General features: G+C 33.8%; 1 protein-coding gene across 1 annotated transcript; it reads left to right on the top strand.

The window, feature by feature from the left end:
* The first annotated feature begins 4301 nt into the window (after nucleotides 1–4301).
* LOC141605628 (phosphatidylinositol 4-phosphate 5-kinase 6-like) lies at nucleotides 4302–10374 on the top strand. Its single transcript, XM_074424488.1, has 8 exons — nucleotides 4302–5946; nucleotides 6973–7140; nucleotides 7324–7489; nucleotides 7875–7991; nucleotides 8084–8277; nucleotides 9068–9174; nucleotides 9307–9391; nucleotides 9684–10374. The coding sequence occupies exons 1-8, from the start codon at nucleotides 4847–4849 to the stop codon at nucleotides 9970–9972; spliced, it is 2226 nt and encodes a 741-aa protein (XP_074280589.1). The 5' UTR covers nucleotides 4302–4846; the 3' UTR covers nucleotides 9973–10374.
* Nucleotides 10375–12989: the final 2615 nt, after the last annotated feature.

Raw genomic sequence — 12989 nt, forward strand, 5'->3', positions numbered from 1 at the left:
GGAGATTGAGCAGAAGAGGGACTAAAGAAGATAAGAGTATTCTAAACACAGTGACTAATGCGTGTATTTATCAAGTCTGGGACCAATGAAATTTAAGCGGAGTAAATCTTAGCATTTTGCGACCATCTCATCTTGTGAAGAAGTTAATTAGTGACTAGATTATTCGATTCCTGGTTCTATCTAAGAAGCTCAGTAAATTGATTGAGGGTAAGTGATTGTATTGTGCTCGAGCATGATGAAAGATGAAGATGCATGCTCAAGACGATTTTTTAGGATTACATTTAGGGGATATATCTGATTTTGTTGGTTTATTCAAACCCCCTCCCTTTTCTGATTTTGTTGATTAAGATGGGTTGGGCCGCTGGCCTAACTCGATGTTGTTACGGATAATTGGGTCAGTTGTTCAAAGGGCTGGATTGTCAATGTATGGTTACCGTTTTCGATACATATCAATATACTTACAATTTATCAAAACAAATGAACACTTTCTTCTGATCAAACCTCCCACCTCGTATAAGACAATTTACGTATGTGAAAATGCTTGTGAATTTAGATAGTGAAAAATTCTTGTATCCTTCAAGAGAATCATACTTTTTACATCTAAGTTTTGTATAATATTTTATGTGGTGCATTGTTTTTAGATGGAAGGAAGAGTGTCCTTTAAATAACACAAAAACAATTCTTAGCTGGTATATGGAAATGATGGTTGTTTGATGAGTGAGTGATGAGTGTGTCTCCTAAAAGACAAGTGTCAACTTTAAATCCATGTAAGCTTAGGATTATTATCAGAATTTAGGGGGAGGCCCCTATTAGGCTATTATAGAAGTGCTTTTCGGGTAGCATGTGTAGTTTGACCTTGTTCTTGTCTAGGAATTGGGTAACTCATATTAATAATTCAAGACAAGATTCACAAAATGGACAGGGGTGCACGACATGTCATAGGACTTAGTTACTTGTCTTGTTCCTTTTATCTAAAATGCATTGTACGGAGTATTGTATTATATGGTTATGGTACTAAGTTAGTGCATTATGTTAGAATATAAAATTGATCTTAGAATTTTAATTATTAATTTAATTTTTTGGTTTAAGAAATGGGTTTTTAACATGATACTAAAGTTGTCAAGGGTTTAAATTTCACCACCCTTCATTCCTAAAGTAGAGTATTAAGCATTAATTATAGGGAGAACGGCAAATGCCTCCACACTTCAAACGCAACGGACATTCATGCGAAGGACCGTATTAGAGTATAAATACCAAAATTATGAGTTTAAACTTTTGATTAAAATGATTTCTTAACACACTCTATTATAACTTAAGCTCGAAGATTACCGGTTATCTAGATACTAGAAAAAAAAGGGAGCAGAAAAGAAAAAAGGAAAAGGCAGATGAACTAATTGAAACACTAACACCCAGCTTTATCTTATTGAGTGTAATTTATGGGTAAGTGTGTTGTTCCAAATTTGATAGATGTCTCACACAGTCACACTTGAATCTGACTACCCTACTTTCAAAGATAACTTGAATGTGATCCGATTTGATCTAAGCTTAGTAGACCATCCCCAAGTAAAAGGTTGACTTAATTGGGTCAATTAGAATTTTACTCTTAATCACTCCTTATTAACTTGACTCATGTTCACCCTCCCAAGCAAAAGGTCACGACCTAGGTCAATTAATCCAATCATTTTCCACTTTCTAACATTTCCAATCATTTTCTAGACTCTACCCCACTAAAACCTCTCTCTTACTTTTTTCAATTACTATTTACTAACTAATTATACACAAGTTTTTATTGTAATTTTAAAAAAAATAAAAATACTCCAATATATTAAACATTAATTTAATGACGTACACTTTGGACAAAAATTATTAAATAACAAAGTTAAAATTTAATAATCGAAAAGCCGATTTCATTGACAATAAAAAAACCGCATACATAATTAAAAAAACCGCATACATAATTTGAGCAATTAAAAAAAGCCGCATACATTAAAAAAAACCGTATACATAATTAAAAAACCGCATACATAATTAAAAAAGCCGCATACATTAAAAAAACCGCATACTCTTTGTACTTTTAATGTTAATATAATAGTTTTCTTTTTTTTTATTGGATTTTAAATATTGTAACCAATTACAATTTGACACATGTAAGGTCAATTCTTGGGTCAATTTGAGCAAGTGAAGGTCACCAATTGACCTCTTCTCACCTTTTCAACCCTTGGGTCATCCTAATCTTTTGCTTAAATGTGGATTAAGGTGACCTTTCATCAATTGACCCCCCAATTGACCTTGCTTGGGGGTAGTCGTAGTGCCATTAGTTTTTCTATCCGCCTTAATATTAAAAAGAAGTTAAGTATCATTTCATGTGTACATATAAGATAAATTTATTGCTTTTCTCAGTATATTTTGTTTTTATTTTATTCAAACTATTTGACTCGTCTTAAATTTAAGATGGATATACCCGTCTTAAATGAAAACTTGCGTAAGCTTGAATTCGGTTGGATATTCGTCAAAATCTATAGCGTAGTGATAAGCTTGAGTTTGGTTGGATACTCTAGTAAAATTTTGGAAGTAGTGAGTTTGGGTTGAAAGAATGTTAATCAACGCAAATTTTTATTTCAGACCGTTATATCCGTTTAAAATGGTCAGACGGATACCATTTTCTCTCACAAAAAACTCATTTAGGGCGTGAATGGGAAAGCACATAGGGGTGTCCCACCACCCATGTGTTTCTCACTTGTGAGAGGTCTTATTGCGGTCTGAAATAAAGCGGTCTGAAGCAAAACGGACTGGTTAATCAATAATTACAATCATTTTTCTTTTACTTTTTGATCTAATTAAAAATGAAACAAAATTATAACTAATAAAATGAATAATAGATAACTAAAAAGAAATTCGATTATAAAATACTAATATAAACCGATAATAATAATAAAAAAATATATTCAAACGAGCTTTTAAATTGAATTTTATTAACTTGACTCATAAAAAAAACGCGAAAGTGGTGATTAACCCCCATAACTTTAGTCAATTGTGAGATTATCCCCCATAACTTACAAATGTAGTAATTAGGCCCCATAACTTTGGCAAAAAGTGAAATCTAACTCAATTTCTCTTTTCAACTTAAATCATATCATGAAATCATTTTATATATAAGTTCATTGTACACTAAATAATTATTAATATTTTAAAAGTATTTATTTAATTTATTAACATAATTTTTAAAATATTTTTAATATTTTTTACTAATTTTATTATAATTCACATACATATGAGAGTACGTTTACAAGTTTTCAATTTTATTTAATTCATTCAAATATTGGTTTCCAACAATGTGTAATAAATTGTATACACAATTTTAAATTTTTAATAAGTTTTATTATATACTTATAAATTGTATTGATGAGTGAAATTGATTTTTTTGGTGCAATTTTGGTTGAAAATAAAAAATTGGGTTAAATTTCACTTTTTATCAAAGTTATGGGGCATAATTACTACGGAGTACATTTATGAGTTATGAGGCTTAATCTCACAATTGGTTAAAGTTACTACATTTATGAGTTATGGGGCCTAATACTCAAACGAGCTTTTGAGGTGAATTTAAGAAAATCTAATAAAATTTAAAGGGGGATGATTAGTGGTATAAACACATACTAAATTTAGAAGGGGATAATGAAATTGAGATGAAAGCTATATAATTTTAGTTTTAATATACAACATACGGATAGATTGGCAAAATCAACATGACCCCATTTACCCGACCCAAAAAGGCTGACCTGAGGCCTGAAATGGACCCGTACTACAACCCCCAAATGTGGCCCTACCCGACCCCAACATATCCGATCAGAAACCACTCGATCTGAAAATGACCCGACAAAACATAACTCTAATTGAAAAAAAAAAGAATTGAGATGATTAATTTAAAAGCACTAATATTATTTAAATTAAAATAAAAAATTTATTATCAAAATTAAACTAAAATAAGTAATAAACATATTTTTTTTCCTTAATCGTTGACCCAAAAGTGACCCAAACCTGAAATAACCCGACCCGCTTGGCCCGAAAATAACCCTACCAACATACCCGGATAACAATCGAATTAACCAATAATTTGACAGTCACGAACTGAACTCGACTCGGTTGACCCGTTTACCAGGTCTACGTACCGGGTACATATTTTAAAATCATGGATTTATGAAAATCAAATTCAAATGATATAGGGTCAAACCCTAAAAATGAAGAGCTATTCTTAAAATAGGAGAAATTACAGATTTGTAGATAGATACAACAATAGAAACTTTGAATTCAGGAGACTAAATATAGAAAAAAAAATTGCCAACTCCACAACTACCAATCTACCACCACTAAATAATTGTAAATATGTTCATCCAACTGTTTGGTTTCTTTAGTTTTATGACCAAATTCCGCGGACAAACAAATGCTTCTGCCTTGTTCAATCTCATGCTCCAAACACAGAAATTATCTGAGAAGAGAGAGAAACAATCAAACAAGAAAAAAAACAAGTAAATGATGAGATAAAACAAGACAAAATTAAATTAAACATTTTTGTTATAGAGAAAAGAAATAGCCGGCCTTTACAAATTACAACATTACGACCTTTTTTTGTGTTTATTGTAACCAAATTATATCCGAAACCCAACTCATGAATTTAAAAACCCATTTCAAATTACTAATCTTGTTTGGTTTTGATCATCATTTGTTCATCTGGGTATGTTTTAGATAACCAAACAAGAAGAGAACAAAGCTGCATTTGATGCTGCATTTATGAATGGAGGAAGTTGTAGTTTTAGTAAACAAATGTAGTTTGTTGTTGAGGTGAGATAGAATGAACAAAGATTTTAGTGGCATTTTCAAGTTTAAGGTAAGAAGATCACATACTGCATCAAATTCTAAAAAAAGGTCAAAATCAAACAGTTTGTTTGCACCCATGTCTGTAGCTCACGTAGACGACGAGGAGCCGGCCGCGACAGCCAGCGGTCCAGGGGAGGTATACCATGCTGAGAAGGTGTTTAATAATGGAGATTTATACACAGGTCAGTGGGTGGACAACCTTCCCAATGGGCATGGCAAGTATTTGTGGAATGATGGTTGTATGTATGTTGGTGAATGGTATAAAGGTAAAACAATGGGGAAAGGCAGGTTTAGTTGGCCTTCTGGTGCAACCTATGAAGGGGACTTTAATAATGGTTTTATGGATGGGAAAGGGACTTATACCGGTCCTGAAGGCGACTCGTATAGAGGCTTTTGGGCTATGAATTTGAAGCATGGCAATGGGACTAAGAATTATGTGAATGGTGATTCATATCAAGGGGAATGGCAAAAGGGTATGCAAGAAGGTCAAGGGAAATATCAATGGGTTAATGGGAATTCTTATATTGGTTCTTGGGAAAATGGTGTTATTCAAGGGAATGGTACCTTAACTTTAGGGAATGGAAATAAGTTTGAAGGTGCTTGGGAGGTTGGTTTTCCTAAGGGTGAAGGGACATATACATTGGATGATGGGACTAGCTATGTTGGTGTTTGGAATATGGATTCTGATGAGATGAATGTTACTTGTTATCCGGCAGGAGGTGCGGCTGAGCCTGAAAACCCTGATTGGGACCCACATGAATTGTATTCTGTTGATTTGAATGAGTGTAAGGTATACCCTGAGGAGGAGATTCTCATGTTTCCTTCACAGAAGATGATGAGTTGGCCTAGTTTTGGTGGGAGGATGGGAAGGAAGTCGATCGAAGCGAATGGAGGCCGTAAATATTACTCTTGGGATCAGGATGTTGAAGGTATGGAAAATCTTCAAGTGGAAGATACAACACCTAGGAGCTCTCCTCCAATCCTTCTTCCTAAGACAATCAAGCAGCAAGGTGTCACTATTTGTAAGGGACATAAGAATTATGAGTTGATGCTCAACTTGCAGCTCGGAATCAGGTATACTATCTTTGAGACGACTCCTACAAAATTTCCTTCCATTTGTATTACTACTGTCAAAGAGTTGATATTCGTTCGTTTTGGAATATTATAGAGTAAACCAAAAGGGACACTAAATCGCTCTCGTCTTGTGAAATAGCAGTTGGTACTTTGTAGCTGCAATTTATTATGCAAGTTTCATTACAGGTTAGCTTGGAAAACCCTCTCTGTGTTGGGGTAAGACTGTGCATCTGACCTCATTACCTCTCGACAAGCCGGAAATTTTAGGACACTAGAGTAATGTTGTTCTAATGTGATATTATTTCAGTACTTAATGATATTTCAGTACTTAGTATTGTTTGAGGAACGAGGAACATAGATAGTTTATGTTTGTCTCCCTATGAAGCTAACAGTTGGTCAAGCAACTTTTCTATCAAGGCTTCTATTTTACACTCTTCGAAATGAAATGTTATAATATAATGTCTTACACTAATAAATTCCGTGGTGGAGAAAATTGTCAACCTTTCTATGGAAATGTAGATTTTCTGAAATTAGCTTTATTATGTATTTGCTAAGTGACTTGCTTCAAGAAATCCAATCAACATCTCTTGTTTAAAGTCGTCCATGTATATATATTAACGCTTCCAAGAAAATGTTAGGGACATGAGGAGTTTTGATCACTGCCGAATGGTATAGGCTTCTAATAGATGGAACAAATAGTGAAAGAAAATACAGCTCCTAATTTTCAATTGTTCAGTGTTAAATTTATTTACTTGGGCAAGGGGATGCACAAAGGTAGTTTTGATGTTGACGGGTGTCAAACCAATGTTTTGATTACCCACTTGATAACTTTAGTACCTTGTTTAACTGACATTTGCACTCCATGAGAGTTTTAAAATGCACATTCTTCTTGGTCTGTTGTTGTCCTGGAAGAGGAGTCGTTTAGCTAATAGTCTAGTTGGAATTTGAGGTATTCTAAAACGCAGTGGTCTTGAACGATTACAATCTTCTTGCAGACGTAAAACAATTTTTGGTGCCTATTTGCAGACATTCTGTAGGAAGACCTGGACCACCTTTAAAGCCCGATTTGAAGTCTTCCGCTTTTGATCCCAAGGAAAAAGTTTGGACAAGGTTTCCTCCAGAAGGATCCAAGCACACTCCTCCCCATCCATCCTGTGAGTTCAAATGGAAGGATTACTGCCCACTGGTGTTCAGGTTAGCCTTATGATGTATGTACATTTGATTCTGTATTTTTTTTGTTTTACGAGACCTCTGAGACGTGTCCTCTAGAAAATGATCTCATACAATCTTTTGCCTTTGGAGTAGTCTCTCTGTTTCCTTCTGAATCAACTGAATAGATATCAGTTTCTTAACCTGCTATCATTTTTCTATCCTCAGGACTCTAAGGAACTTGTTCAAAGTGGATGCGGCGGATTATATGTTATCAATTTGCGGCAATGACGCCCTGAGGGAACTTTCATCTCCTGGCAAAAGTGGAAGCTTCTTTTACTTAACACATGATGACAAATACATGATTAAGACTATGAAAAAGTCGGAAGTTAAAGTAAGTTACTCCTTTAGGCTGTGGCCTACGCCATGAAACAATTTCTCGAATTTTACTGTCGTACAGTGTGGCATTAAGTTATTATTAGACCAACCTTAATTCTCATTTATTTAAATGAATTTTCTTTTTGAAGGAACTTATTAAATGATTTTGTAATTGTGTAAATGAGTATTGGGGTTGGTCTGCCAATAAACATATTGCTCGATGATGTATTAGAAGAAACTTGCTGATTCCATGAATGTAGTTGCACCCCTAAAATCATGTAATATTTGTCAGATAATCTGATTTGTCCTTTCGAATTTCCGCATCTATTTACTTCGACAAGATAAATTTGGTGGAAAATTATGCCTTGGTAACTCTTTATTGTATAATTTCCCTACTCCAGGTTCTTCTCAGGATGCTTCCTGCTTATTATAAACACGTCCGAACATTTGATGACACTCTAGTTACCAGGTTTTACGGCCTTCATTGTGTGAAATTGACTGGCGCAACACAGAAGAAAGTAAGAACATCAACTTGGTGCATTTCTAGACTCAAAATGTAGTATGTAGTGCATACGGATTCAACTTACAAATTTTGGAACTCTTAAACCAGGTGAGATTTGTGATTATGGGGAATCTCTTCTGCACCGAGTACGCCATTCACAGGCGGTTTGATCTCAAGGGTTCTTCTCATGGGCGTACTACTGATAAACCTGAGTCAGAGATCGATCCAACCACTACTCTTAAAGATCTTGACCTGAATTATATCTTTCGGCTACAGAGATTTTGGTTTCAAGAGTTTTGCAGGTGACATTTCTTTCCAAATAACATTCTTATTTATTATTTCACCTTTCATCTACGAAAAGAGTACTGCATTTTTCCTGTTTCTTCCCGTAGCTGATTATTTTAATTTTCTGATCAGATGATGAGATATACTCGTATTAGTTATTGATTTCTATTTCAGATCAACAAATCACAAATTTTGAAGTCTCGTTCTTCTGTATTTTCATTATCCTAGATGTTTTAAGAACTTTATCTATCTCCGATGGAACCAAAGATGGTGTTGGAACATGATGAAATATTGTTAATTGACACATTAAACTGGTTTGCTTCTTGTATTGTGAAGCAACAGCCAAACAACGCAATTATCACCATGAGTCGTTCATCAGCACATTCACTCCTTGTTCTCTAACACCAGTGTAAAGGCTGCAAGCCTGCAACTATTCCCGTCACTTGTAGTTTTGAACCCTTGACCCGCTATGTTAATCGGGGAACTTGTCGATTGTTCTGAAAACCCGCATTCTCCCCATGTTTTCTCATGATAACGATCACACAACTCATATCTAGTTGTAAACATTCATTGCCTTTGGCAGGAGCCCTTGCAGCTATGTTGTACTTGCACACATTTTTCTTGTTTTTGGTGTAAAGAAAGCCGCAAGGGCAAATTTGATGTTGTTGTGAAGTGTCTCAACCCAAGTCGTGAGTACTACCCCTCAATGACTTTACCTGACATCTCAAAGTAGATAGATATGTTAAGAACTTCTCCGAGCTTCGTTGTGTGTTTTATGTTGAATGCTGATAGCATTCGTTCGTGCAGGCAAGTAGATAGAGATTGTGACTTCTTGGAACAAGAGAGAATCATGGACTATAGTCTTTTAGTTGGTTTGCACTTTCGAGATTCTTGTATAAAACCTGTGACAGAAGGTAATTCTACATCTTAAAGAACCCTCTTAGTATTGTTTGCTTGATTTTTATAAGGCAGCCTGTTCAAACATATTCTATGCGAAATGATTTGGAGACAATAAAACTGTCAACTTTTTTTTTTTTTTTTTGCAGCAAATGGCAAAACTAACAGTGAATTGTTAGCTCCTCGACTTTCAAGGGTGGATGAAACAGATAAGCTCGTCTTTGATCCTAATCAGTAAGATCTTGTCCATTGTTTTGTACTTTAGTAAGTCTATTCAGAAGGTTTGGAGAACGTATCGATCATTCAAAAAAGAAACACTGTTCTCACTTTGGTTTCTTTATAATAAAGCTTATTACTGAACTCCGGTTACGAGAGATGACAATGCATCATTCATTGGGTACACATGAGATCCAGATTTGCAAAAATAGGCAATATTTGACCGAAACCAATAGGATATAGGCTACTCATAATGGTCACACAACACACTTCTTGTTGTAAACATTTATTGGTAATTTCTAATTTGCAGGTGGGCATCAGTTAGATTAGGGATCAACATGCCAGCACGGGCAGAGGTGACAGTCCGAAAAACAGATTGCGAGGCTCAGATAATCGGAGAACCGACAGGAGAGTGCTATGAAGTCATAATCTTCTTTGGAATAATCGACATTCTACAAGACTACGATATCAGCAAAAAACTAGAGCACGCCTACAAGTCCTTCCAATACGATCCAACCTCAATATCAGCTGTTGATCCTAAGCAGTACTCGAAACGTTTCCGGGATTTCATCTTCAAAGTATTTGCAGAAGATGGTTAAACTTGAAAACAAGTGAGCACTCATAATTTAACTTGGTTTTCCAGCTGGAATGCTACTTGTACAGCCGGGTTTCTCGTCATTCTCTGGTCACTGGAGCAGAGACGTTCGGTCATGGTCGACATTTTTAGTGAAAGGTACAGATTAACAACCAGAAAAGGAAAAGCAACTCCGAAGATAATTCTGACTGTAAATTACTAGTCTAACTTAAAAGGGTAAAGAAGGCAAGGTGGGATAAATTCTTGTTGTACCCAATTCTTTTGTTGATTTAGTAGTCCCAAAAAAAAAATGAAGAAAATGGGATTCAAAAATTAGTGTTGAATAATGATGGATTTGTACAAACAAAGAGGTCAACTTTTTGGTACTAGTAATTACACATCTATAATGCAAATTCTTTTTGGAAAAGTGTCGCAGCTCTCACCGTTATTCTTGGTTATTCCTTGTTTTTAGTGTCTCATACTCAGTATCATATTATTGGCAAACATGAATCAGTTGGTTTTGCTTTAGACACACCCATTTTGATTTAAAATAATAGAGCGGGATTTTGTAAGCATTTTATAGTTAAATATGACCACGGTTGAAAAACAAGTTATTATAAGCCCAGTTAAACCATTTTGATTACATTTAATCATAAAATAATCACATAGATTTGTCTAAAACTTTAGACAAAAAATACCCGTCTAAAATAAAAATATGCGAACATAAATATGCTACTCCCTCCATTCAACTCCACACTATCATTTTCTATTTTGTACACTATTCACAATTAAGCATTTAAGTTCATTTTTCTCTCAATATATAAGTGAAAATATATTTATGTGGAATCTTGTTTGATTCGTCCTTCACAAAAACTTCGGAGAGACGGTCTCTCAATACATTAAAAATATATAACTTTTATATTTTTTACAAATACATAGTTAACGATATTTAGCACGTAAAATACACATTAACAAATGTGAAAAAGTAAAGTGGTAGCGTAGAGTTAAATGGAGGAATTATACAATTAGCATCACATCGATCTCACAGTTGAAGTAGTTTATGGTCTCCCACTAAAGTGGAAGAGGATCTTCAAGTGGGCCAGGATGAGCTACTTGGGTGATTGTGACCGACCAAGCTAAAAAAGCACAAAATAAGAAATTTGGATTCTCTTTATTTCTTTATCTTCATTTTTTCTCTAATACATCTATATTTTAATATATATATTTTTTTATTAACACTTTATATTTATGGAATAATTACAAGCATTGAATCATTACAAAAATTGATCCGAGCTGTTTATAGAAAATAGAGGTCCATTTCTTCCGAGGAAATGAAGAGAATGCAGACTATAAAATAAGATGATTTATACTTTTTTTTCTTAACCATTAAATTATTCCAAAGATGCTTAGTTTTTCCAATAAAGATATACTCCCTCCATACCATACAAATGGTAACGTGGTAAAAAATGAGGTTTTTAAGAAAAGAGGATAAAAGAAGGGGTAAAGAGGGAAGAAAATAGGTGGGGTATGTAATTGTGGGTTTAATTGTGAGTAGGTAGGTGAGGTATGTAGTGGCATTTTATGTAAATTAGGTTTAAACCCGTGAAATTCACGGGTCTGCTTTATATGTTTTAATATGGTATATTTGTAATTAAACATTGCTATTATTAGTTTTATAATGATAATATTCATTTTATGCTGAGAATTTTATCCGTGATAGATATATATCTCATTTATCTATAATGCTGTAATACAATTATATTTTATATTAATTTTATAAAGATAAATTTCAACTCCTTTCTTTATTAATACTCCGTATGTTGGTCACCCAACCTTCTCATTTTCTCATAGCTTAAGACGAACACTTTGAAATTGTATTACTTAATAATCAATGTTAAAAGTGACTAAATTTTGTAATTGGCTTACGTTGTTTTTTTTTTTAGAAAAATGATTTTTCAGGGGTGAGGAGTCGTTTTTGAAAGTTGGTAGAGATAAACATACGTAGTTCCATTGCAAAGTACTATGTGTAAATTAACTCATTATTCCGATGAGATTTCATATATGTGGTCTGTTTTTGATTTATGGTTTGAATTTCCATTATTCTTGTTTTAGAAAAAAAAAATAACAAAGTCAGTTAAAAAAATTACTACGGATTATAAAAAAAAGTTTATACGTAATGAGAGAGACTAATAAGTAACGTGTTCATAGCGAATCGTAGCCCAATGAGGGTTCTTTCATCATGTGCTTTGTGCATGCGATGAACAGAAACCTAAAAAATGAGAACAAATAAGAATGTTATTGTTAGTGTAACTAATTAAGCAAGTAAATGATAAACTGAATGACAAACTTAATAAAGTTGTAATTGTAATTTGAATTGAAAAACTACCTACATTTGGAAATAACTCCAACTTCCTCTACAAATTCTCAAATAACTCCCGCGTCCGCGGCAGACTACTACACCAAATTCACAACTTGATTTTCAAAGACAACAACAAAATGAGAGGTCTTTCGTTATCCATGTCAATCACATGAAACTTTACTTAAAACCTGGAAACACACACGTTTTTATGAATTATCAAGTTCAGAAAAAAGTATATAAGAGTCATTAAGGAATAAGACAATCACCTTGGAATGCTTGTTTCATAACATACTGAGTGACAATGATGGCAGGTTCACTGGCCCTTTTACGACTTGATACAGAGTCTTGCACTACACCAACATAGTCATTCCAGATTGATGAGCATGGTGATATCCATCATTAGCATTCTTGTTTTCGAGTGAAATGTTGTGTTCTAGATTTGTGAAATGGTTTTTTTTTTTTTTTTTTTTTTTTTTTTTTTTTTTTTTAGTATAGATTTGTGAAATGTTAATGTTGACTAATTAAGGAGAAATATTTTAGCGCGGGTTGGCATAAGAAATTTATATTATAGTTTTTTTTTTTTTTTTTTTTTTTTTACTTCTGTTTATTTGAGCGTGAATTTAGGGAATATTTTGTGGTATAAATCTTGAGATTAAGGGAGATAATTGAGAAAGGTTAAATTA

This window comes from Silene latifolia, chromosome 10 (assembly GCF_048544455.1).
Source record: "Silene latifolia isolate original U9 population chromosome 10, ASM4854445v1, whole genome shotgun sequence".
Lineage (NCBI taxonomy): Eukaryota > Viridiplantae > Streptophyta > Magnoliopsida > Caryophyllales > Caryophyllaceae > Silene > Silene latifolia.

Coding starts and splice junctions, on each gene's coding strand:
- LOC141605628 (XM_074424488.1), top strand. CDS start 4,847: ATGAACAAAGATTTTAGTGGCATTTTCAAGTTTAAGGTAAGAAGATCA. Junction 7,992..8,083: donor CTGGCGCAACACAGAAGAAA/GTAAGAACATCA, acceptor CTCTTAAACCAG/GTGAGATTTGTGATTATGGG. Junction 8,278..9,067: donor TGGTTTCAAGAGTTTTGCAG/GTGACATTTCTT, acceptor TCGTTCGTGCAG/GCAAGTAGATAGAGATTGTG.